At 43.7% G+C, this 27457-nt stretch overlaps 2 protein-coding genes across 2 annotated transcripts in view; both read right to left on the bottom strand.

Moving 5' to 3' along the window:
- Positions 1-27457, bottom strand: part of cmtr1 (cap methyltransferase 1) — a 506633-nt gene that overhangs the window by 324949 nt on the left and 154227 nt on the right. The gene's annotated exons all lie outside the window — the stretch shown is intronic.
- efr3bb (EFR3 homolog Bb (S. cerevisiae)) lies at positions 629-26855 on the bottom strand. Its single transcript, XM_030111087.1, has 23 exons — positions 26771-26855; positions 17307-17383; positions 14581-14708; positions 14117-14267; positions 11701-11822; positions 11228-11377; positions 8682-8816; positions 7608-7686; positions 7187-7322; positions 6945-7106; positions 6648-6759; positions 6460-6511; positions 5750-5922; positions 5581-5656; positions 5328-5489; positions 4577-4708; positions 4406-4473; positions 4141-4268; positions 3957-4048; positions 3542-3590; positions 3261-3367; positions 3102-3151; positions 629-2991 (listed from the first exon to the last, which is right to left on the bottom strand). The coding sequence occupies exons 1-23, from the start codon at positions 26853-26855 to the stop codon at positions 2886-2888; spliced, it is 2532 nt and encodes an 843-aa protein (XP_029966947.1). The 3' UTR covers positions 629-2885.

The raw sequence follows: 27457 nt of genomic DNA, 5'->3' as shown, positions 1-27457 counted from the left end.
CACACCCCAACCCGAACCACATCCAATCCTCCGAGCATCGCGTGAAATTGACACCGGCTCCGGCGATCACGTTTACCATATTCACCCTCCGTTCGGCATAACATCAGTGTGACGGCGATCAGCCGCTCCAACATGCAGCTGGTGGATTTTTTCCCACTGTGACCTGGGTGATGGTAGAACAGACTGAAGAACAGTCTGAGGTCAAGAGCTCACTGATCAGAAAAGTTCCCCCTGCTTAATGTTCTGTAAAATTGCACGTTATGATTTGAAATTTTGTATCTAGGACACTCAAACTTTTTTTTTTTTCCAGTACCCGGTCTTAGGGATCGTTCTCTGTCGGAGACGCCGTCGAGACGTCCGCGGATAGACCACTGAGTCAGATGACCCGCGTGTCCTGGCAGACGCACAATACGCGCTTTGTGAGGAAAGAAGTGTGAGAAACAAGGATGCTACACAAAGTTACCAAGTGTGATTTTTCGTGAAATATCCAAAGCGTCCAGGTTCTTTCCCCTCCTCCCTCCCTTGATGTATAATGATGCACTTGTGCATCTTTAAAAGACTAGACAGCCGCTCTGTCTCTCTGCGATTCACAGTCATCGGCGGTAAAAAGAAAACCAGGAACACATGAGAGCCTTCATGGTTAGAGATGGATTTATTCTACAACACAGCAACATCACTAGCATGCAAAGTCGGGTATGACACATCGTAAGGCATTTTCTCCATGTAAAAGCTGCCTTTGTCACTAGGTAATCCAGTTTTTAAAGTGCAAAGTTCACAGAATGAATAAAGATTTGACCTACAGCACTACGATGTAAACAGCTCTATTTATCCGGACCTGTAATGAAGAAAGTAAATCTTGGGGTTACCGTTAACATCACACAAGGGCAATGACGACACGCAGACGAACAGGTTTACGGGTTTCCACTGCCGGGTCCACGATGCTCAAAAGACAACTTTACAAGGTGTCACTGGAAGGTGCGGACAGCTGCACGTTGCTTGTTAGTGGCTTGTTCTTTGCCAAGAGTTGTGGAAAGAGTCTAAGAGTTAGACGAAACTGTAAACGAAGTCCGAAGAGTTTGGCCTCGGGTATAACGACGACGACGACGACGAAGACACGCAGACACACAGATAAGACCACTCACACACACCGATGGAAGAGGGGCGAACTGACACCGTGTGGACAGAACTACACACACACACAGAGGACACCACGCCGTAGAAAAACAGAAGAAAAGATCAACTGCTATACACACACACACACACACACACACACGACGGAGACGAATCAGATACCGACATTAAAGGTGACGGCTGTAACGCCATGCGGTCCATCCACAGAAGCGACGGAGAGGGAAGGGGGGGGGGGGGGGGGTCTCTGCAAACGTCACAAGACCAAACCGTCACGGCACCACGACGACGGGAGGCTTCACCGAGAACACAACAGGATCTGCTACCTACAGTTCGACCGCGTTTGTCAGGCTCGTGCAGAGTTATTGCCATTATACTTGGTTTTTGGACCTGTCAATGTCTGCGTTTGTGCGCGCGCACGCACGCAAAATGGCTTTCAGGCGGCGGCAGCGGCGGCTGCTCCCTCCAGCCGCGTTGAGGACGATGTAATGGCAACCGTACACGTTGGGTGGCAAACTGTGGCTTCTTATGGCAATGCGATTAGTTTTTTTCTTCCGAGGACTCGGCCGTTTGGCATGATCTCGAGGAAATAGAGTGAAGCTAATTGTTTGTAGCGGACTGATCAGACATTACGGTGTCATGTGTTTGCTGGTTACTTCCTGGAGATTTTAGCAATACGTATCTGGATAGGTGGATTTCTTCTATACATCCAGGACAGTGACAGTCTTAATCTGAACATACACACACACGCACGCACACGCACATAAAACATCCCTACTCTGTACATCAGCGTAAAGATTTATATATCTCTCTGTATATACACATTTATACGGGGAGGAGAAAAATAAAGAATTATACTCTAGTTTTTTTTTAATCTGGTAAACGGTTCGGTAAACGCTTGGAGAGTTTAGTGTGTTCGGGACAGTGAAGCAGTGCGTCTCTATGTGATTTTTAACTAGCAGTTACCTCTTAGTAAAACCACAGGCTAAAGCAAAAAAAAAACCTAACAAAAAAAAAAACTAACAAACAAAAACAAGTAGAATAATAATAAATAGGTGCCTGGCATCAAAGACAAAAAAAGCACTTTTGGCTAAATCTAAGAAGGCAAAACAAAAACTATGGTTATAGAAAAAAAGAATACAACTTTGAGGAATGACGTTCGAGAGCTGAGTAACATGGCAGATAAAAAGGAATGAGATCGGACTAATCCATCAAATGACACAAGAATGCACTGGAAATAAGTTAAAAATGCTTGTAAATTCAAAACACTTTTCTTGGTCGGTAAAATCAATTAAAAAAAAAAATACTACAACACCATGAAAAGTGAGATGTGTTGACTTAGTTGATGAAGAAAGACATCCAAGACTTGGACGCGCCGTCGAATGTTCCTAATTAGAACTGCATGCAATGACTGAGCTCTTTCCACAGCCAATGACAATGAAATGAATTCTGTTATTTTAATAGTAATGTAAGATAGCATGACTGGACTGCATGGCCATTTCTACGTAGAAAACCCGACCGGTAGCTTCTCCAGATATCAGGGGAAACTAGTTTGTTCTACTTGCTGCAATTATTTGACAATAGTTGGCTTGTTTTGGCTGCGATCAAAGGATTAAAGGAAATCTCAGTCCGCTCGCTTGCTCTTCAGTTGCAGTTTGACCCACATGCGCTGGGGTCGTCTAATTCCACGTTTCAGGTCATTCTTACAGCGAGAATCCTCACAGGTGGAGACAGGTGCGTCGGTGCGATGCTCTTGCTTAGTACACACAAAGGTCGGGAAACTTCATCTCGTAAATCGGTACGGATCGGTTTTGGCTTTGGCCGTAACCTGAGGAGATGGTTCCAGACGGGCTGGGTGGGGGTCTGGAACGGGGAAAAAAAAGTTGAGAAATGGAGTCAGTGCCATCATCGGGTGAGTCTGGATCACTGCAGGGACATAAACGAGCATAAACTCTCGAGTCTCCATTTCTTACCTGATTGTAATCTCAAAGATCTGGTTCAGTTTGCTCTGCAGTAGTGTGGCCTAAAAGGGACAAAAAGTCACGAAAAAACAGTGAATAAAAGACCAATTCAGAGCACAAAGAAAGAAAAAAAGGCTGAAAACAATAAAAATGAAGGAGCTGTAATTGTACCCTGGCGCCACAGTGGGCAGCTATCTCCTCGAAGGGGGCTTTCTGGAACTTCTCCACCACCTGCCGCCTGCGCTCCCTCTCCTGCTCCTCCATACCAACACTGTCCACTAGAGGGAGACACAAACAACATAATGTACCTGTTCCTGCTGGATGGCTGGAATTTTACTGCTTGACTTAAAGAATTGTATGATTGAATGATTTCTTCACTAGAAGGCGAAAATAGACAGATTAACAGCAAACCAACTGAAGTGAGGTGGGAAAAAAAAAGTGAGTTTACATACCGATGGCATTTTTAAGGGTTTCAAATGTTATCTCCTCCGCTGGTGTCCTCTGCAGAGAAGAGAGGGAAACTGTTAAAATTGGTTCTTCTTCCGCCGTTGACTTGAGTGAGTGAGAAACACAAGAATCACTGGAGATCACTTCCTGGAACTGCTGTCGATCTATTCCCCCCTGAGCAGGAGGTGTCAGGAAAGTGGGCACAGGGATAAACTGGCTCGAATTCAAGAGTATAACTGTTCGCCCTGTTCATGACAGAAGTCAGGTGCTGGAGCAGGAAACTCTGAATCCATGTGGAATTATAGGCTTTTTCTCTGTACTGAGATGACTGTGCTTTATTCTGCACTAGAGAAATAAAATTGAAAATAGAAATCGATGATGCAGAAAGACAAACACTGCTCTAAATATTCCATCCATTACCTCCTCTTTTTCAGGGCTGTTCCGGGACTCCACCTCCACCTGAAGCGAGATGGTCTCTCCGATGCTCTTCCTTTTGGAAAGGCGGTCCTCATCTGGAAGCAGAGAGCGATCATTTAACAGCCATTGCTTCAGCTTGCACGTGAACTTGTGTTTCTTTGCTCCGGGCTGGTTCTGAGCTGCTCACCTGTGAACTGCGGAACGTAAGGCGTCGCCAGTCTCTCCGTGTTGTAACCGCTTCCTCCCAGCACCTCGGTAATCTTTGACTGCAGGAATAAAACATCTCCTTCCACCTTCTCCAGCGAGGAAGGCAGCCTGGAAAGAACAGACAGTCCCTGGTTACGTCCGCAGCGCACACAGACACACAGACGCCATTCATTTGCTGGCCTTGTGCCATTTTGAACCCCGGATGATTTGTGAGAAAGAAAATAATAAATGTCTTGAATACGTACTTGGGATTATCCACAAAAACATCTTCAGGCAGAAGGTGAGGGATCTCTTTCTGTCTCACCTCAATAACCTTCAGGGCAGAGGCAGTGAGGAGAAAAGGAAAAATAAAAACATTAACAGGGGGATTTAAAAACCAGGGAACAGTGAGTATGCAGAGAAGAGCTGTCACACACCTCGTGTATGTGCTGGCAGAAGGCGGGGACGGTGGTGAGCTGACAGATGAGGTTGAGGTAGGCAGCGGCAAGAGCGTGCACAGCACAGCGGTTATAAACAGGCAGACCCTCATCGGTGGACAGAGCAAGGTCCTGCAAAGGAAACACACACACACACACACACACACACACACACACACACACACACACACACACACACACACACACACACACACACACACACACACACACACACACACACACACACACACACACACACACACACACACACACACACACACACACACACACACACACACACACACACACACACACACACACACACACACACACACACACACACATCAACAGGGTGGTTCTTTAGATAACTGATAATCGATAACAGGATTAAATTTCTTGTAGAGTAGTAGAAAATTGACCAAAATCAAACATATTTCACATTTTTTAATTGGGAAGTGATCTCTATTTAGTCCCACTCAAAGTTTACTTAATATGCATTACTGAATATTACTGCCCAACAACATAGTGTGTCCTAAATCTCACATTGGGTGAGATACACTAACACTGGGAGTAGGAGATGTCATGCTAAATAAGATAAGGCGCTTAGGCTATATAAACAAAATACTATACGAATACCACCTAAACTGGAAATATATTTAGTCTTTACAGCAGCTGTGAGATCGCCTCAGCTGTTACCTGCATGGTTGCTGTCGGTGAAATGGTGCGTGACTGTGCACGCGTGCGTCCTCACCTGCAAGGCGAGTGTGAGCCGGATGAGGTCCACCACCACCTCCTCATTGGCCAGCTCCACGCTGAGGAGACCCAGCAGGGCGAAGAGGCTCTCGTAGTGCTGCCGGCCGCTGCTCTGCTCCTTGCAGCCCAGGTAGATGTGTCTGTACAGCTGCTGGCCGTGCTGCCGGACAAAGACGTACAATAAATGAATCTGAATTTAATAGGACAATACGCAGATAAATAACAAAAAACATACAAAGACATTAACCTACCTTCTTCATGAATAAATTGTCCTGTCTGGAACACTTGTCAACTTTGAGCTTCAGCACGGAGATGTCAGAGATGCTGCTGCAGGGAGAAAACCAAAGAAGCACATGTCAGTGAGTAAACCATCACCGCGTGAACCCTGAAGTCTTCCTTCCTGCACACACAAACACGCACCTTATGTTGGAAAACTTGGGCCGGTTCTCGTGGCGGTCGATGAGACTGAGGAGGATCTGCAGCACCAGGAGGCGGACTTCTGGATCCTCGGTTAAAGAGAGCGACAGCAGCGGCTCCAGGAAGGAGGTGGGCAGTGCTGTCAGCATGTTGGTGGTCTGGTAACCTGCGGTCACCTGGGAGATTGGTTGCGTGACGTAAGACACTTTCACATGCATACACAATGGATAGAGAGGCTGGCCTTTTAAACAAGACTAAAGTGAGTCTGACCTAAGATAAGAGAAGATTTGTGTCTTCATAAGCTTTCTGTGAAATGATATCACTAGGAAATTATGAGCTGCTTGAAAAACAGACATATAGAGATAATGAAAAAAAAAAAAAAAACCTCTTTAAGCTGATTCAGTCCTGCCAAAAACACATGGTGTGCAGATTTTCTAAAGTGCTCCACGGCGCGATAAGCTGCTGCTTAAAAGAGCGAGTAAGGAGTGAAATGTCAGGCTGAGTGAATGTCCTGATATTATTTCCTTATGATAAACACTACATTAACTCCACTGTATTATATCACCAGCTCTGTGAGGGATGCAGCTCTTCTCTTCTGCCCCGTCTACAGCGTGACCTGTCCACTTACTGACTGAAAATCTAATTTGTCTCTTTAAGAAAAACGGAAACGGGCTATTTTTAACATCACAGATTATTCACAAAAGACGGCTCACCTGCACCAACGACTTGAGCAACATAACCTGGATCATTCTGGTGCCCTCAGGTCTGTGGATGAAAACAGAATATTAATATTTTATTCACAAAGCTGTGTGACACAATCCGGCGTGCAGCTATTTTCGTTAAGGGAAAATACTGTAAAACACGCTGTATGTGCACAGCGTTAGATGTGCGTACAGCATACCCAGAGCTAGTGGAGGGCAGAGCAAGGTGAACTCCGGGGACAGAGATCTTGCCCATGATGAAGAACATGACCTCTGACCTCTGGTAGGTTGGTAGAGTGTTGGCAAATGAACCTGACAGAGAATAAAACATGCAAAACGTATAAAAATCGAGTCAAATGAATAAAACGCTCCCTCTTTTAATCTGCTATAATAGCATTATCCAAACTTGGTTGTGGGTGGCTGGAGAGAATCCAATTATCTTTTTCCCCCTGACGACCAAAACAAACACACGGCTGCCGTAACGAGCACAGGCTCACCGATGGTCCTGATGACGGCCTCCTGCAGCTGCCTCTCCTCGTGAGCTTTGATGATCTTCGTGCCGATGTTGGTGCTGCCGTCGTAGGAGCCGGTCAACTCGTAGTCCACGCTCAGACGGAGCTGCCGCAGCAGAGTGTTGAACACCTCCAACACCGTGGGGCCTGCAAAACACAGCAGTCAATTTCTGTATGGCGTGACGCTTAAGACATTTTCTGCGTGTGTGTGTGTGTGTTGAACTGACCGACAGAGCCACTAGCGGCAATGGCAGCTGCCTCCAGTAAGACTTCCACAATCCCAGCCCGAACTGTGGCAGAGTTCTTGCTGTTGGCGTCCAGGTGGCCAAGAAGTTGCTGGATTACCAAGTGAGAGTGTTGGGACTGGAGAGAGAGGAAAAAAGACGAGTCGAAATCAAGACAAAGCTTGAAATTCCAACAGGAAAACGAGGCTGACATGTTGATTCCATGATGGACTCAATATTACAAACATCTCGACTGAAACCTCGCTTTGTGAACATTGAAGGATGTTTCTTGTTTACATCCCCTCAGGAATGTAATCACCACTTAGAAGAGATGTATAAATAACCGGAGGGATTGTCTGAAGGTCAACAGAAAGCCAGACAGTCAAACGGCGGTGGGGTAACGTGGGGACACCGGACTGCTCACCTGGATGGAGTACATGATGATTTTGAAGCAACGCACGGCGAAAGACTTGCCCTCCCATAGAGAGTGGTTATCTAAGTGCCTGAGGGAAGAGACGAGCGGAGAGACGCAGAGGAGGCAATTAAATAGGACTGATTAACAAAAGTGAGACTCAGTAAGCACCTTTTCAGTCTCTGCAGGTTAGAGACAAGATGATGCACAAAAAAAAAACAAAAAACAACTAGGAGGGGAATTCCATAGCTAAACATGTAAAATGACGCTGCGCTGGGTTTACAGGCCATAGTGATGAACTGCTTCAGAGCTTTGATTGAATCTGATGTTGAGAGAAGTTGAATCAGAGACAAATCCGTGTCCAGGATGCAGACATGATCAAGGTGATTCTGACTGAACAGCTGCTGCAGAGTCCAGCATTTGCTACGCAGTTAAAGACATCACGGCAGAAATAGCTTAAATTAGTAAGAGAAACACTGATGTTTTAATGAGGGCTGAACTAATGAAGAGCACAGAAACTGAAAATAAGTAAAAAAAATAAAATACATTTTGTAGTTTAAGAAAATATCAGAGGAAAGGAAGAGAAGGAAGAAATGCAAATCTGGGCTGCAGTGGTTAATTTAATTCACATGCTGTAAAGGGAAAAGGCAGAAACAGATAGAACTGGACATTCCTGATGGAATCCTGAGGATCAGTAAGACTGAACGGACTCAAATCAGGATGGATTGAAGAAGAAACACACACACACACACACACACACACACACACACACACAAAAAAAACTCAATCAGAACCGCATTTAGACACAACAAGAATCAAACCAAAACCATGAAAGCCATGTCTCGCCCAAGAAAGAAAAACAGCTCTGATAAATGTACCTAATAGCCATTTAAAATTCAGCATAATTACAGTATTAACAACTACATAACCTTGCATTGACCTTGTCCTGCCCCTTCTCACTGTGTCAACAAAAAAAGATGCAGAGGAGCTCTTTCATCAAGTAGAATGTCAAAAAGCAACATCTGCATCAGGAAACCACGCAGCCAACACATTCTGAGAATAAAGGAGTTTGCGGGGTCGTCTCACATCAGCACGGGCGTGACGGCGTTCTTGATGTTGCCGTAGGCGGCTCGTCCCAGCAGCTCCCTGAAGCAGCGCTCCGTCAGCTCCACCGGGCTTTCCTTCTCCTTCTCCGACGCCTGGAGCGGAGACGGCGAGCGGCTGGCCGGGAGAATCGCAGGTGAGGAGAGAACAGACATGAGAGGAGAGAGTGGCGGGGAGAGAGGGAGAGGGAGAGAGAGAGAGAGAGTTGAGGGGAGGAAATTCGGGGAGGGTGCAGACGGCGGGAGTGAGGGAGGAAACACAGATGAGGCAAAGGTTTGAAATCACCTTGATTCAATAACACCAACAGTTCCAGGACGACTCGGTTTCTCGCGCTAAAGCATTCAGAGTTTTGCTCTTTCACTGCAGACTTGGTTCCTGCGGCGACTCTGAAATTCACCCGCAGTAAAAACAAAGTGACACATCCAGCTGCTGGGTGTGTGTACACATGTTAGCACTGTCATGCTCACGACGGTTCAACGTCCAAAATCTGTACGTGTGTCGATATATGAGTGAGCGCACGCCGCGTCCAGCCTTTCTTTGTTCTCATGCATACTTAAAGACATCCGCCATAACTCTATCTTGGTCATGACTTGCCTCAGGTAGTCCAGCAACGATGGCATTATTTATTAACAGGCTAACTCTTTCATCCTGCGGCTGCTGCTGCTGCTGCTGCTGTTGTGGACCAAATGTGAATTTGGGCTTCTCCGTGGCTCCTCAAATCTCACACATTTTTAATCTGAACTGACAAGCCTGGAGTTACTTAAAAGTCAAACGTTGAATCATGGGATCATTTGTACACTGAAAAAGCTTTCAAGTAGTTTAAAGCCTTTTTGAAAGAGCTGGGTTTTTTTTTTTAAATAAAGAAATATACCTTCACTCTTTACAGAAGGCTTTTCATTTTATAAGTGTGCATAAGAAATCTTTATGTTTAACCCTCCTTTGTGAAAGCCAGCAGAATTTGAATTTGTACTTGGAAGCTGTCATCTAATCTTCAATCTACTTTCGTAAGTTGTCTCAGAGGCTTCTGTGAGTCACAAAATGTTTAGAGTGAAGATAACTTCTGGCTTTGCGGAGGCAATATTTGGAAAAGAAATAATTGGAGAACTTTGCTGGCATCCACATGACATCAAAAACAACCTCGTCTGTTCCGGTACTTTTTCTTGAAGTACAACACGCCTTTGTTATTTTGACAGATAAACTTCCTCGAGATGTCGGGAACAACTGTCACAAGGTTGGGTGAAGACGACGCTGAAATGAATTGGTACCTGTGCATTGGGGATTAATGTGGGGGAAACAAAGCTTCGTCGTTGAGGTAATTAAAACTCATTGCAGAGGGTAATGACTAGCTGGACTCAGCGTGAGGGGGAAGTGAGCGTGCACAGCGGGGGCAGGAGAAGGCAGCAGAGAGGGAAATATAACTCCCTGTTGGACTGTGTCAGTCTGCCTCCGACACGCGCTCTTTCAATAACGTCTCCATTTCTGACACTCCGATTCCTATTATCTGTCCTCCAGCCAATCTGCCGACGTTCTTCCCGCCGCTCCCCCGTTTTGCTCCCATAACCTTCAGATCTCGGCATTGACGTCAAAGTGAATCTCAGAACGTGGAATAGTGCCAGGAGAGGGAGGCTCCACACTCTGCAGACTCTCTCGCGTACTGGCATTCTCAGTGTTTGCGAGCATTCATTCTCCACCCCATTGCGCTATTTTTGTTCACACATCCCCCTTGTTGTTGCTCCTTCCTTTCCTCCCCTTGCCCTGGTTGCTTTTGCTTTTGAATGCGGCTAGAGTTGGATTCTAATATGTCGAGCGAGCGGAGCTGTCAGCAGGTCTGCCCCGGTGAGGACGATGACGATGAGTGACAGTTGTGGTGGGTGTGACTGCCAGGAGAAGGCAACAACATGAGGGGGAATCTGCACTGCGTGATCCACAAACAGAAGGTCAAAACTGAATAATCTCACACAATTGCAAGACTATTAGGCACTGCAAATGAAAGAATGTTATATCTGAAATAAGATATGGAGCATTCTTTCATGCAATCAATGGTATGAGCAGGAGTAGTTTCCAAATTCAAGATAAATACAAATGAGTTTGAACTATACACCTCATGTAAGGGTCTGGCAGGCCGATCAGGAGATCAATGATCAAATAATGGCAGGTTGAGAATAAAAAGAAGGACCGGAAAACAAAGGTTAGAAAATGCTTTGTGTATGAAGCAGGGATTTTTAGGCAACATACGGCAAACATGCACATGCGGAGGGAAACCAATAAAAATCCAGAGCCTCTTTAACAAATGACTATAAAAACAACCAGAAATGGATGGAAAACAAAATGCAACAGGGAAGAAGTCACCCAGTAAAGCTGAGAAATCAAAGGACTCTGCTAAAAACACTGAAATAATGCCACAACTGAAAACAGCCAAGACAACACCCCAACCCACCCTTGTTTCAGACAATATGTCCCATCAAGAAATCCTGTTTGTTCTACTGATTTTGTAACAGGATGCAGGTGTGATGACTATGAGTGCTCACCTCTCCGTTCGCTCGCCACTCTGCAGGTTGAAAAGTAGCGAGGGGACAATTTTGTCCATGTGCTGAGGGTCCCAGATGTTGGCCTGCAGCTCGTCATTGACAGTCTTCCTGACGACACCCTGCAGACCTTTAATGCCTGCCATGCGGATTCTGGATGGAAAAATCAAACACGCAGACACACGTCACATTTGAAGAATTATATTTAGAAAAGCGTATTTTTATCTCGCTTTTAAACGTCTCTTGGTCTTTTTACATCATCAAGGCCACATTTCAAAGGTGTAGCTTCTATTTTCAGCACAGCAGATGATAGAAAGACTTAAGATGACAAGATATTTTTAAACAGGATTTGAAAGATTATATAATGTTCAAGTGGAATCAAAAAAAAGAAAACCCACACAGTTTCCTAAATCGTCTAAAATCAGCAGCTTTTCAGTAATTCCGCCTGCAGTGCAATCAAGCATCTGTCTACTCACTTAGTGCGGATGTCAGGGTCCTCGTAACTTGAATGGCACATCTCACTGAAGCGTGACACAAAGAAATCGTAACTGCGGTGGTAGGATGGCGTATCCTCCTCTATGTTGGCAAACTTTACAAACTGGAAGAAGAGACAGAAAACGAGAGATAAATTCATTTTCATGTCAAACAGAAACTCCTCAGCTCAAGAGATTTGGGGTAATCAGCTCTTTCCTCAAAAGCCCGACCTTATTAAAAGTTTGTTTTCTTCTGACTGAAAAGACTCTATGAAGTAACTCTGCTTTCAAAGATGAAGTCAGGCTGCAGCTCTTAACATCCCATTAAGAGTGGAAAACACCTAACAGTTGGAGGGGAGGGGGTCGTCTCCCACTGAGCCTGAAAATGTCGCCATGATAACTGGTTGACATTCAGCTTCACACCACTCTCCAATTAATAAATCATGAAGAGGTTAATTTTATAAACCAGCGTCATCATCTCACTACCTGAAGCAAACACTGGAGCAGAAGTCACAGGAAACAAAGTTTAGTGCAAACCTGTTTTTTGAAAAAAATGTTCGAAAGAAAGCCCTTTCCCCGAGTGTAAAATTAGTGCTTGCAGTGATTAAGAAATTAAATGGAGTACCCTTGAGCGAATAAATGAATTGAGACCGTTACGGCTTCGGTGAAGCTGTCAAACGTAGAAGCAGCGGCTATTTAATGCCAGAGTTGATAACTGGAGGCTGCCCAACATTACTCCCAGTAATTCCGAGCAGTTTCCATCTATTAATGCACAGACTCTGAGTCTGCTGAACTCGTCTCTAAATCTGATTGAAAGCTTTAGGAACACTGTGAAAAACCACCGCTGATAGAGAGCACAGGCAGTAAAGAATTTAGATGAGACTAAAGGCTCTCACGGGAGTCAGGAGCCCCCGCTCGTCCATCACAGAGCAAATAGGTGAAGTAAGAAGAAGGTGACAAGTGAGCGTGCACAACTGAGACAAGTGAAGACGATTCAAGACAACTCTCTGTCCTATTCAGATGAAATAAGAGCTTTAAAGAGTTTAACACTCAGTGTGCAGAGAGCTAGATTGTGAAATGACTCAAGAAATAAATCCTCCACTTACACAGGGCAGTCAGAAGTACTCGGAAAAGTTCACAATTTCTCTGGACGTCACCCATCACTACACACACTGTTAGCAGCAGGAAGCTGCTGCTGCTGTCAGGAGCTACAGTAATAACCCCTGGACAGTAGGTCCCCATCGGTTTCGAAGTCAGAGATTCAGAGAAATCAACCAAAACTCGTCGCATCGTGAGAAGTAATAACTATTTACTGTTAAGCATGGGAAGAAGTGTTCAAACCACAAGATGGAAAACACATGTAATCTGTCTTTATATACTCTGTCAAGGCCATCCTATTGTTGGTTAGCCTTCACTGCATGTATGGAAGGCAGGACTGAAGAAGAAAAAAGCGTGCTCTGAGAACAGAGATTCCAATGAGCACGTTATTCAAGTCTTCTACTAATGACCTGCTGTCTGAAAGCTTGAATTCATCAGTTTCCAGCCCTGCATTTGTCCTTAACGCGCACGCAGGAGTGAGAGGCTGGTCGAAGTGGGCTCGTGAGTGAGATGCTGGCACGTCTTATCGGTCTCTATAGTAGACTGCAGAGCTCTGCTGCTAATCTGATTTCTCTTTATGTGCCCTCTGCTAACCTGCCAGCCAACGCTGATAGCTGCTCTCCACATCAGAGGATATTCATCACTCTCTGCCCACAGCTTTATTGCTGGGCTCTGATCTCTCGGAAACACTAACACAGTATTCCTCTCAAGGTTAACATCTTTAACTTTGTGCCATCAGGAAAGTAAATGCGGCCTGTCAACGTCTGATTTGATAATCCGTCCAACTCCATCACATGGGCGAGATTCAGGCATCAGTCAAGTGTCCACAAATCACATCACATGTTCCTCTTGTGTGAGCCTGAGTGCTGCAGGAGCTTAATATTACACAGCGGACAGAAGACGACGCTTTTCAGACCCGTTCAGAACAATACGGTGCTTCTCTGTATTAAGGTCTTGATTTTTATTCATAGAATACTCACACATATTAAAAGCTTATGCTTTGCATTACTGCGGTGCGGCACATGCAGAGCAGTTGGGGCTTATGAGCCTCAGCGAGGGAGACACAGTAATCCTCCACCACTGAGATCTGAACCATTGACCTTCTGGTCACAAGCTCCCTTCGCTAACCTCTGGCAACCACAACCCCCAATAGTTTGAACTGTTCTCACGGTGCAAAATGGGTCGGTTAACTTCATTACAGTTTGGTTGGTTTGTTACCGTTTCCTGTTCTGACAACCACAATGGAAAAAAAAAATCCAAAATACAGAAAAATTAAACTGTTTGGGGGACTTTTCACATCCACATTACAAAATAAACTCACAGAGTTGGTTCCGAGGATCTGCAGGCTCGGCTTGTCTGATTCCAGCAGCTTTCGCACCATCTTCAAAAAGCTCTCCACAAACAGGTTGATACTCTGGCAGTGACAGGCCATCAGAAGCTGGTCCAGGGCCTCCATGGCTATACACACATACCTAAAATGGAAACGAGGGACAGAGAGACGTCATTAACCTTCCTTGACGTTAATCTGGAGATGAAAACTGAAAATTCTTGCTGACAAAGTCTTCATAACAACTGTAAAGACAAAGCACAGCTGCTGATTTCAAACTAGTCCAGATGTTTCCAGCAGAAAAAAAACAATGTGTTTGTAAAATTATTTATAGTAAACTGCAATGAATGTTTTGTTTTCATGCAGAAATGAAGTATCCGAAATGTACATGTGCATGACCGAAACAATCCAACATTTCCAGACACTTCTCGCTCTGGCTGGTGACGGCTGCAGCTCACCCATATCTATGCCGTGCAACATCCCTCGACAGTCTCTCAGACAGGTATCCTCCGATACGGTCCAGCTTCTCCGGGGCTGACAGGGCGTAGAATGTCAGCTTCTCCATGTTGGCCTTCACCAGTCCATCCTAGTTGGGTGACAGGCAGCAATAAACAGGAGGAAAACAGGAAATGTGGGTGTTACCCAAACCCAAAACCAAAGCCTTTGCGGTCTGAGGGCACACACACAGCACTGTATCTTGGGTAAAAGTACCGTCAATGTCTCCATTAATACTAAGCTGCCGTGAGGTAAGAAGACTTATCTCCAATTTTACATATAATTTTGTGCAATTCCAATTCGAAGTTCTGATGTATGTCTTTCTTGCCAACCCTGAAATGTGGAAATGAAGAAACTAGATCACCTCCTACTTTCCCCCTTAACCCACTTCTGGGTTTGGTCAGAGAGGGGCTAAAAACAGCATCTAGTCCACTCAGAAGCCGTTTACACGGAGAGAAGCGGTCAATTAAGCAGCGCTCACACAAAATGGATTTCACTTACATAATGCTTTTTTCACTGCTTCAGCAGTCCTGAAGCACTTTATAGTGTTGATCACTCCCCCCCCCCCCGCGTTCACATACGCACGCACGCACGCACGCACGCACGGATGCTGACGGCTGCGATGCAAGGTGCTCAATCACCATTGAGAGTATTTTGGGTTCAGTGTGTTGCTCGGTAATACACATACGGCCAGCAGCGGAACAAACTTAAACTGTTATATTACACACCGGGGAGGTCGGCTCTCGGTACGGTCTCTGTTGAGTTTAGACACTAAGGCTATAAAAGGAAACATGCAGACTGATTTAATTAGTTATAAACTCCAAGTACGATATAGTACGTGTGATGCATGGGCAGTGTCTCATTCATAATTTACATAAAAAACCCTGCACGCCACATTGTGGAAAGCTAATTAAAAAAAACTGAAAATGTCAACAGCAGCCAGGTCGATCTGTCTCCATTTTCTCAGAGCTTGGAACAAATGACATGTTTTTTTAATTATAGCAGCAAAAGTAGAGTTCACATAACTATGACTTTATTCTATTCAGGTGCTTCAGTCACTCAGAGCAGTGTGACACTGAGTCAAAATGGAAAGCACCAGGACTCAGAAAGTTTTTAATTGTAACCAGAACTTTTCCACATGAAAATGAACATATCCACACAGAAAACAGATGCTACAACCAAACACCTTCTTGAATTTTATTTTTGGTTTTCTATGGGCTACAATTTGGCAGAGTAGCTTCATCTACTTTAAATTAAACTATGAGATGGACAGAATGTTGTTTTTTTTTTTTTTTTGTCACTGGTATTCTGACTAGCTGCAGTCTGTTCCAGCTGATTCCTGCATATTTTTAATACATCTAAACTTGATGAGCTGCAGCCTCAGTTATAAATGTGAATAGCATTCTCAAATGAAATTCCTACTGTTCTAATGAGAGGGGTTGTTTGAAAAAAATAAGCTACGACTAAAATCCATAGTTGATCGGCCAGAATATGAAAACCACTATTTTGTCACGTGAACATTTTCTCTCTCCTGCAGAAACAGGCAGATAAAGCAACCCATATTTATCCAGCTTCCCACCAGCTATTTAGAAGAAATGGAGCAAAGGCATACACACGCCCCCGTGCTCACACAGTGTGACACAATTTTGAGTCAATGTTATCAGAGAGTTCTGTTATTCCAGAGCTTCTCCGGGGCCACTAGTTAAAGACTCGGTCATGGCAGCTTGAAGCCAAAATTAGAAACAATTTTTCTTAGCACAATGTGCAAGTACATGCAAGCAAACACACACACATACAGCAGGTGAGAAAATGTGCCTGGATTAGCATTAGCATGCCTGTAAATTGCAGATTTGGCAGCATTTCTGAAGGTTAAATTTGGTTACTGCAGTAATGTCAATCAATCAATCAATCAATTTATTTTTGTATAGCCCAGTATCACAACAACAGTTGCCTCAGAGGGCTTCAAGATGTTACATTTGTCGGTAAAAGTAAAAACAGTGAATAAGCATAATGGTAATATGTCAATATTTACAGTAACGAGACAGAACGAAGCAACCACCGCCTTCGACCCTCACATCCGGCAAGAAAAAACTCCAAAAACCCAGTGGGAAAAGAAGAAATCTTGGGGAGAACCACAGTATGGAGGGATCCCTCTCCCAGGGACGGACAGCTTTGGCAACAGCTAGCATGAGACAATAAGAAGTAAAGCCTAGGACTATGTTGAGGACAGTCCGTTGGACGGTCCAGCACAAGAACCACGGATCCCAGCAGTAGAACCGAAGCCAGTCCACGGGCAGGACCGACAGGGGTGTCCTCCCGGTCCGGACGGAGCTTGTTCATAGGCCTTCGTAATAGTGGAGTCAGCAACTGAAACTGGAGAAGACTCCCCCTCGAAGGGAATGTGAAAACACTAATGAAAAGTGTCATCTTTAAAAAAAACATCCTCCCCTTTATTACCACCAAAATTATTTCTCTTTAGGAGTCATTTATATCACATTATGAAAGAAAAAGCCCTGCTTTAAGTGAAATTCTACCAGCTATATATGATAAAACACAATCACCCGTTAGCAAGCGCCACATTTTTTATATGAAAACAGTGCTGCTCACAGACAAATCATGCATCACCCTCTGACATGAAACACTGCAGGACAAGACATTTCTGAGGCCAGGAAACTGATTATCGACTCACCTCTGGATCTTCTGGGAAGATGTTGTCTACCAGTCTCTTGTACCGAGGCCTGAGTGCCCCGCAACAACCACAAACCCCTGAGGAAAGAGGACAAAATAAGACAGTCATTAGGATTGTATGGCAGCGCAGACAAAACAAGAAATGTCTCCTCTCATCCTTTTTCTGTTGCAGCATCTTGTGTGTCCTGTATGACTTTGTACAGATAAAAAAAATAAATAAAACAAGTCTCAATGCAGCTTCTTTCAGTAAGGCAGGACACTAGAAGACTTTTGATAAGTTAGTATACAGCTACAAATGTATTCATTAAAGTCTTGGCCAAGAACAAAGCATGACCTCAGAGGGACAAACTTAGACCTTAACGTACACAACACTGTAGAGCCAAACCTATATTAAGCCTGTGACAGACTCTGTACAAATTCCCCAGCTTTCTACCCTTCCTTATACTGTATGAAGGATTTCAGGCGAAGGTGGAGCTAAATATATTGCTTTCACAGTATCAAGATTAAAAAAAAAAAAAAAAAAAAAAAAGGGTAAATAAAAAAGAAGTCAAATACCCACCAATGTCTATGGCAGAGTGATAAAATGAAGTAATCAAAACCATAAGGTGTAATTATTTTCCATATATGACACTTTCAGCAGTGTCCCTGCACTGTTATAAAATATCATTTTCAAATGCAAGCTTGAGTCAAATCATTTTCAAATCAGTACATTTTCAAACACGGCTTGTGGAGAAAATGATCACATGACAGTCACAGTCACAACAATGCCACTCCGACAACGGCTAACAGAAAGGCTCAAAGGCAAATGCAGTCTGAGTCGACGCACAGTATGAAGAGTGATTCTGTCTGCTTTGCACCGAGGGGAAAGCAGGCAGCCGGAGACAGCTCCAATCTGATTGGTGAAGGGAATTCAGCAGTGATGAGTCATCAGAAGAAAACATGAAGATAAATAACAAAACCTCCCAAATTATTGCTGGAACCTCTGGTGCGGCTCTGGTTGACATTTATCATGTTGCTGGTTTGATAAAAAGCTCACCGTGTAAGATTCAGAGTCCCAAAAGCTAACGTAAAAAGTAGGTCATTACGTCGTCGGCAGCCCGGCTAAGTTATGAAGGCTATGATTGGCTGACACTTCAAACAGAGTGAGACACGATATCATGTAGAAGAAACAAAAGTAAAATAATCTGCACACAAACAGCCTTCCTTCCTCTTAGCTTCCTTTCCTTGCATTTTCTCAATGGAGTAAAAGGTTGCATTATTCATTGTCTGAGCTGTTTTCTCACTGACCGTACAATCCAAGCTGCTGATGTGACCCATCTCACAGTGTAGTGCACAAATTGTAAATAGCTATACTATCCAACAATGCTTCATGTCCAAACTCGTGTCGCTAAAAAAAGTTTTATCTCTTTTAATCCAGTGCCAAATGTTTAAGTCTCCAACCAACGCAGCCTGCCAGATTGCTGGTGTCCTGTGATCAGCACTGCTGAGATTTGGAGACACTCCTCCAGAGACAACATTGCCCAAACCAGATGTCAACAAGCACAAATTGTCCCCCACTCCCAAAAAAAGTGAAATCTGAATTCAAGGCTCAGAATGAAAACAGACAACTGCACATTTCCACACAGATTATTGAGACATTCTTCATATTCATCTGAATAATGCAGATGAAGCAAAAAATTTCAGCAAAAACACACCTTTAAGAATGTAAAAAAAATACACACTTTTGAAGCCTTCCTGTTCAAAGAACATGCAAATAGAGGGAAAAAAGTCATGATGGTAATCAAAAACAGTTTTTTCCAAGAGAGAAGTGATCTTTTCCTGAGTCAAACAAACCCCAACATTAGATGGGTGAAAACAAGAAGAAGCCAAATCAGCTTACTGATTTCCTGACCAATCACTTCAGCTCTATATTTCCAGGCTTGAATATTATTCACTAACGCCAATCAATAACATACATTTGTGTTAATGCCACTGCGACGATGTTGTGCAAAGATGACTTTGATGGATGGTGCTAAAAAATAAATTTGCATAAAAAGCAATCAAATATGTATGTGTTGAAAACATTTCCAGGCTGTATGGAACCATGATCTGAGGTAGAGGGGGGCGGTTTAAGGCAGGGCTTCTCAGTCCTGGTCCTCATTGTCTGGTGTCCCACATGTTTTCTGTCAAATCAAGTGAAATTTATACTTATATAAATGATCCAGTGCCACTTGAACACAATGTGTGCAGAGCCCTTCATGAGCTGCTATATTTTTCCACCTGTTTCTGCTTTGCCTCATTCACCACACCTGTCCATCATGCATATGGATAAAAACAAACACGTAGTGTGTGTGAGCATGAGAGCAGTTAACCAAGAGCTCACGCAGGATTAGCAGCTGATGGCAATGAACTAAACACTGCAGCCCTACAGTATTTAACATACTTGTGTGGGAGTTCAGAGGATTTCATTAAGTAGGCTAGGAGTTGGACAACACACCAGTTTGCCAAAAATGTTAACAAGCTTCTCCTACAGTCTCCGCTGAAGATTTTGCCACAGTAGAGAGGGAGTTTCAGCATTACATTGACATCTAAGTTGTGTTTTTATTGTCTTATGGAATACTCTGCTGTGTGCTTGTCAGGCTGAGAGATACAAATGTTTGCATAAAATAAAGCACAGGTAAATGCTTTGGCATTTGGCAGCTGTATTGAGTTTGGTAGAGGTTTTAGCAAAGTGGGCAACGGTTACAGTTTTTATGGTTAGATAGTTATATAGCCCTAAAATACTTTTTGCAATGTGAGACAAAATTTTGCTGTGTAACCTTCTGCAAGCTAACGGTGTAAAGAACCAACTTGAAGAGGCACTGCCCTTGTAGGATGCTATCAATGACCTACAGTTGGTTGGAGACAGCCAGTGCAGGCAGGGTGTCCTTGAAAAGCAGTTTAAAAGAGCAAAAGCATATTTAGTGTGGCAACTACTTAAAGGCCTCTCTGTTTCACAGTGGCTGTCTGCACTGTAGAACTCCTTTCGAACTCCACAGCAGGAGTTGGGTCCCCGCTTATCTCCGAGAGCAGCATGCCTATTCATAGTGCCTCCCCTCTTTGGTCCATCACTTCAAACTCTAATGAGGCCTCTGCACTCCTCCCTCTCTTCCTCCTGCCATCGCCGGCCAGCCCTCCGCTATCTCCCTTCTCTTGTCCGCGCAGTACTGGCCCACAGCCGGAGAGTAGGAGTCGCCAATGAATTAATGAAAATACAGCAGGTCTCCAGTGTAGAAAGGGAAGGGTAGCGGACGCCGAAAGAGTGACAGAGAGGGAGGAAAAGGAGGAGGCAGATGGAACTGTGATCAAGGAGGTGGATTGAGATGCACTGAGTGAGTCACAGATTAGCACCACTTATTGCATCCACGCTGTCAAGTACAAATCTCTCCTGTCCTCTCAGTCCACAGTGCAGGGAATAGGTTATTAGAAAGAGGATATGGGGGAATGTTTGCTGGAAAACACTATTAGTCTCTATTCTTTTCCCTCACTGAACATTTTAACAGCTCAGTAAGCCTAGCAGATAGTTTATACCAGGGATGTCAAACATGCAACCCGTGGGCCAAAACCTGACTGACAGAGGGTCTAATATGCTCAGTGGGATGTAAGGGCGGCTGCGAGTCAACTGGCAGACCAGGGTTTGTCTTTCATTCGCAAGGTTTCTGCTGTTTTGATTCACCGTCTTTCCGTGTCCGTATGTCAACATGTCCTTGAGCAAGACACTGAAGCTCAAATCGCTCCCAGTGGACGAATGGAGTCGCCACTGGTGTGCCATTATATGTGTGAATGAGTTAAAGGGATTAATGATGTACTTTGGAAATTGCTGAATCAGTGGAAAATGCCATTTAACCAGCTTCCTTTGAATGTTGAAAAAATGGGATGAATTTTCAAGAACTTTCACAGAAGATTAAACTGTTTGAGTAAGAATAGCTCAAACAACACTACAAAATCAGCAATGCAGTTATGAAAAGTAGTGACCATATTGCAAAGAAAAGAGCAATAAAGCCATAAAATGCGGTAAGAATGCTAATATCTGTAGAAGCTATACGCAGCTTTTAAGAACTTTCAGTAGATTCGGAGAGCTTACGAGGGCACAGAGTCGCAGTCTTTTTAGGCATTGTTGATAAAAAAGACAACGTTGTACTGATTTTTCTGAAGAATTTTCAGGCTGTCTGCACTGAGAAACGGAACATTTGGAGTTCCTGTTATATAAAGGTCGTTAAGCTGAAACTTTACTGATCCGGAAGACTTTAGAATAAATGTGGCTGGATGTTGCCCCTGAACTAAACTAAGTTTGGCATCCCTGGTTTACAAAATGTTTCATACTCCTCTGATATAATGAAAACATGAGCATATTACACTGCTTTGGGTTAGAAACAAATTATATAATGCCTTAAATTTCTGTTATTTTCTTCTGAGAAAGAACACACTTTGACGGTTTTTGTCTTAAAAGAAAAAAAAAGGACTTTGAAAAAAATAAACGTGATTTGGTTCACTACACCAACGGGACTCTATAAATAAACCTGCCACCGCTTCAAACAGTGACATATTCTCAGCTGGAAGTTACTCCATCTGACTCAACGGCAAAGAAAACTAAGCATTCCTCCTGAGCTGTGTTCAGAAAAAAAGGGCAAGTTGTTTTGTGTTTCTGATAATAACGGGTTAGCGCTGGAAAAGCGAGGAGAACGCAACAAGGTGGGTGGACAAGGATTCGGATGGCGGCTATGAAAGGCGCGCATAGCAGGAGGTCTCACGACATCCGCCCACTCTGCATGGCATGCTGACAACACATTTAGTGGCTGGACCTCCACATCATCACACATCCAGGATAAATCCACATACCATGGCTGCACACACTAAAAAAGGGGCATGAAGAGCAACAATGACTCACTGGAGACTGTGGTATAAACATCTCTGCAGCTCGGTGCAACCGAGCCGAGGAACTCTTCCACTGATTGGATGTTGGGATGAGTTTATGTGAGGGGTCTCCATCCTCACAAAAAAAAAAACAAAATATCAGCACAGCAAGGAACCAGCCAATCACTAATCTATTTTTATCCTGCTAACAATGGGCTAGTACATTAACAGATTACACTCTCCATTTCCCCCTGGATGTCAGCTTAACATTCCACATTAGGGCGAGTGAGAGTCACAACGAGGGGAAGACAAAACCTGCACACTCAAAAACCGAAAATGCATGACTATTGGAGACATATTGGTGCATCATAATGGAATGCATTATATTATTTACACATTGAGATTATCGACCAATATGTTTGTAGAATTGAGGTTTTTTTTTTCATGCTGATAAAATAACAGTTGATGCATGAATGAATAAAAGAGTTCAGATTTAATAGCGGCTGATATCACAGTTCAGGGCAATCATATTCACAAATACTTTAATTAAAATTGCACAAAGTCTGTTTCACTTAAAAAGTGAGAAAAAAAAAACCCCTAAAATGTTTTGTGAAAAATCGGCTCACTAAAACTGTTAACAGAACTTTGCAGCAACTCCACACAGAAAAACTTGAGCATATACTTGCAATCAGGCAGAAGGATTGTCAGATATGCCTGTTTGAGACACCAATCTAGTATAGGTTCCTAAAACGACAGGGACAAATATTCAAATGCACGCAAAACAGAGTGTGACTAGCACAGCCCTTCACATGTTGCAGTGTCATATCAGCACCTGCTGTGCCAAAGCTGTTCTGTCATGTTCAAAGTCACATGGCGGACGAATGAGTAAATATAGTCGGACGTCCAGCAGAGCCAAAATATTAAACACAATGGGGGTTAGATAGCTTGCCCGTGTGTGCATATTTGCAGGGGGAAAAAAAAACAGAAGTGGCACACAGAGGCGTAAACGTTGACACGTCACCTTCTTGTGGGGTCACTGGAATTCACTCTAATAAGACACAGAGATGAACGCACAGCGGCGGTGTTGATCACGGTCAAACTACAACTACCTGTCCATGATGCATATGAACCACTTCTCATGATGGCTGCAGTGCATGATGCCCTTCAGTGGTGTCATTACATAAGAAGGAAGGAGGTGAGAGACTACATCCTGCTATTTTTTGCGTCAGCAAACATCCTTAAACAATGCATCGATGCAGTAAAATTCAAGCACCTGACAGGATGCAAAAACAGGGAGAACAAGACAAGAGATGGAAAGAATTACAAATAAGCAACAACTAATAAGCACATGAGCTGCTCTGATATTGGAAGAGCTGTGCAGCAGATGAGGAGAGGTGGTGGGTATCATGGAGAAAGCTGCCAGCATTATGAATAAGCACGACACAGAGGAGGAAATGGGATTTTTGCTGCTAATCACAGCAAAGAACAACAACTATCCAAACACTGCAGAACAGTCTATTATCTGACATGCAATCAAGTGTCTGTATTCAGCCAATCAGTCTATGCACAGTCCAATTCAAAACACGAATTCAGTCCAGTGTGGGAGGAGAGCAGCCATGTATTGTATTATATGACCAACACGTTGATATCCAGACCCAGGAGCCAACAAATCCTCATGACAAGACCGAACTGACACAATATGAATCACTGTCGAGCAGCTCCTGAAACTGGGCTATGTGAGACTCCTGCTCAGAGCTGCATTTCTATACACTGAACTCAGTGCACGCTGGAGAGGCGGGCTCAGTTTGAGCACACAGACCAAAGTCTTTTCCCATCGATATCCTGCAAAGCAACCTACATTTTCAATTAACATTATTCACTAAACTATATCCCAACAGGACCCAGTAACCCAGAAAGTACAGAGAATCATACAATTCAAAAGGTATTTACATAAGTATCTATTCTAATTTTGAACCAGCAGTTAAATGTCGTGTTTTAAAAAAAACTACAGTTAAACATATTCTCAACAAATGTTAGGATATGATGAAAATCATTCAAGTGAAGCCAGAATAAACAAAAGTGCAATATGGTGAGCCTGTGCTGATCACTCAAGTTGGTCAGAGCCAGTAAAACCCCGGGATATATTACCTTCGCAGTGAATACACCATTACAGTCTCCAGTAAAAGCACAAAGAGTTCACACAAATCAATGTACATTACCGAAAATAAACATCTTCAGAGTAGAATCTTTTCTAATTAGAAGTGCTGAGCAATAGAGTACATCCACAGAGGGGTTTGTGTTAACATAGCGTACTTTCAGGAGATTTTACACTCTGGTAACATCAGCAATCTATGGCCACAAAGCGTGCGTTTAGAATGTAGGAAAACTGGCTGAACGCTGCATACCTTGCATTACTCGCATACTTACACAGCCTAAAATACACACACACGCCACTGCACAAGGATAAAATGACTGTTATCCTTACCGTACATCGATCGTGACGTGGGAGTCTCTCACTACAGACGCTTATGTTTCCTGATTGCAGCTTCAGCTCCTCTTACAGACACACTGCCGTGTCTAGAGGCACTGGAAATGCACCCCAGCACCCGCAAACGCCGCTCACTCTGGGATGAATGCCTGCACGTGTGCTTCAAGCTGAAACGCATATGAATGTGCACCGTGATTGGTGCAGAGCCTGCTCGATGCTATGATTTACGCACGCTCGCGTGCACGCACGCACAGCCTGCACTTGTGACGCGGACGCACACACTGCACACGGGCATTCACACAGCAGAGCACAAAAGGAGGCTGAAAGTCACTGTGAGAAGAAAGCGTGCCGTGATGACCTTGGATTTTCCCGTTTTTCTGCAATAGTGCTCCTGCTCAGAGGGGGCGGTGCCGATCTGACATGCAGGCGCACATACAAACACACCCACCTCGCTTCTAATCAATCTCTCAGTTGGAGAGGGGGAGAAAATGAAAACAAAGAGGGAGCAACAGAGAATGAGAGAGAAATGTGCACCATGGGGAGAGAAAAGGGAGAAGACCTTCCTCCCACGCAACCTCCTTCCTCTCCCTCCTTTCACCCCCCCCCTCTCGCTAGCATCACTCTCCCTTCTCACCATCGCTAATCTCCCCATCTCTGCTGCTTTACTTGCATTCGGTTTTTCCTTCCACTCTCACGCAACTTAAAGCCAAACAACCTTCCCATTTTCTGGTTTGTGATCAAAATGTCTCTTCTTTTTTTCTTTTTCTTTTTTTTTTTTAATCTTCAAACATTGAAAATCTAATTTCACGTCAATAGCTACAGTGATTTTCTGGTGGAAATTTTTACTGTGAACTTTAAATCCTCTAGACAAATTGTGGAAAATAGAAAATCTAACATAAGTTCAGAGGGGATCATGCTTTTCCATACTCTAAATATCCATAAATGCAACACTGCGCTGAAGCTGGCTCACGTTTCTAGCTTCTTACTTGAAACAAGATCACCACGCCAAGTGGACAACTTTCATATCAATCGATGCTTTTATCTGCAACCCCACAAAGCCACGAGAATGTCAAACACAGAGAGAGACATCTGATCATAACTGCCACTAATGTGCAAATTTGCAGTGCAACAACATGATAGAGCTCTTGTGAAAGCTTCAACAAAAAAGACCTTCATACAATCAGAACTGCTCCAATATTCTAAATCTCAACACTAAATGTTTCAAACCTGACAGATAATACAAAAACCTATTTCCAAGACTAATTAACTGCATGAATATTTTTTTCATTGAAAATGTGTCCAGTACGACCATTCACCATTTTGATAGGGTGTGAAAAAAAACTAGACCAACTATAAACCTTCTTTTTACCATTACAAGAAGTGCTCCACCATCACCGATTGAAGAGGGGGAGAAAAGCAGTGGGCTGCGTCTGGATCGGATCAATAAACTCAAGATGAAGGCAAAAGGATCTCAGTTAAGCCAAAAACTGATTCAGACATGGAGTTGTTCTTCAAGCTGCATGTTCCATTTCATCTTGAAATACTTTCAACATTCTTGAGTTATTATCTTGTCATTTCTTCAATAATTAGCAGCATGTGTAGTCCCAATTTTTCCATCCTTGTTGCTGCATGCCAACCTTTCTTATCCACATTAATGGTGGAGCGCTCATATGAATTACAAAAGGACAAAAAATGCTGCCAACTTGAACAGAGGGTGAATTAACCCACTGATGGGCATTCATTGATATGCCTCAAAACCGTTAAATGGAAATTGCTGCAATCTGCACTTGCGCTATGCATTCATGTCATCATATATGCCATGTCAAAGAAGAAAACCACAATAGTATCAATACTACAAGAAATGTAAAGCAGAAGTGTATTAGTTTTTAAAGGGAGAATTTAAATTGCAGGTCTGCTGAAATTAAAGCTCAAGGAGAAAAATTCAATGGCCCACACTGAAAAACGATCATCTTCAATTACTACACCCATTTCCAGTCACACATTATGAAGCCATGATGCAAACTTTCAATGAAATATCACCCAGTTTGATGTACAGACGGAGAGGACCCCAGAGGGAGAACAGAGGAGGCTGTGTTGTCACTTACCCTTGCCAACACGATGGTCCAAAAGGGTACGGCAGTCCAGTGCCAGCCTCTGAGAGGCCGGGACATCAGGCGCAGGCAAGGGCATGACAGGCAACAAGCGCACACACACACTCAACCAAACACTACTGCTTTCACAGACTGAGAGCCCTTCCTAATCACAGCCACAAACATATATAACACAAAAACCAACTGGATGTCCAACTAAAAGTGCTTGATTTCCAAAAAATATCTCAGGATCCAACTGCAATCCTGGACATCCACATGAAAACAAACACTTTTCAAAGTTGAGCCATGAAAAAAGAAAAGCGAAAATCTCTCCTGTGAAGTTCGCAATCAAGACAAACTCCAAAATTTCCCCTCGGTCCTCAGTGAACACCATCCAGTGTGATTCCGTTTCAAGGAGTCTTTGATATTCAAGTTAGCACATAGGCAAGCTGTCAGCATTAACCAAGAGATTAGCGATTAGTCCTTCAGTAGCAGCTCTGCAAGCTCCGTGTGCATCTCACTCATTAATAAACATCTCACTGACACAATGGACCTCACTATCCACCCCGGGTCTCTCTCAGAGCCTGGGTGGGAGGGAAAGAGAGGACAGAGAACGGAGGGTGGAGAGAAGCCTGGAACAGGGGGCACCGACAGGCAGTCAGTGGGTTTGAGTTTCAAGGAATGTGGACATGGATGTCAGCA

Source organism: Salarias fasciatus, chromosome 15 (genome assembly GCF_902148845.1).
Source record: "Salarias fasciatus chromosome 15, fSalaFa1.1, whole genome shotgun sequence".
In the NCBI taxonomy this organism is placed as follows: domain Eukaryota; kingdom Metazoa; phylum Chordata; class Actinopteri; order Blenniiformes; family Blenniidae; genus Salarias; species Salarias fasciatus.
This window is presented reverse-complemented; position numbering and strand designations above follow the sequence as displayed.

Coding starts and splice junctions, on each gene's coding strand:
- efr3bb (XM_030111087.1), bottom strand. CDS start 26,855: ATGCCCTTGCCTGCGCCTGATGTCCCGGCCTCTCAGAGGCTGGCACTG. Junction 11,823..14,116: donor AGATCCTCGGAACCAACTCT/GTGAGTTTATTT, acceptor CTCTTCTTCCAG/TTTGTAAAGTTTGCCAACAT. Junction 6,512..6,647: donor CTGCCCTCCACTAGCTCTGG/GTATGCTGTACG, acceptor TTTCATCCACAG/ACCTGAGGGCACCAGAATGA.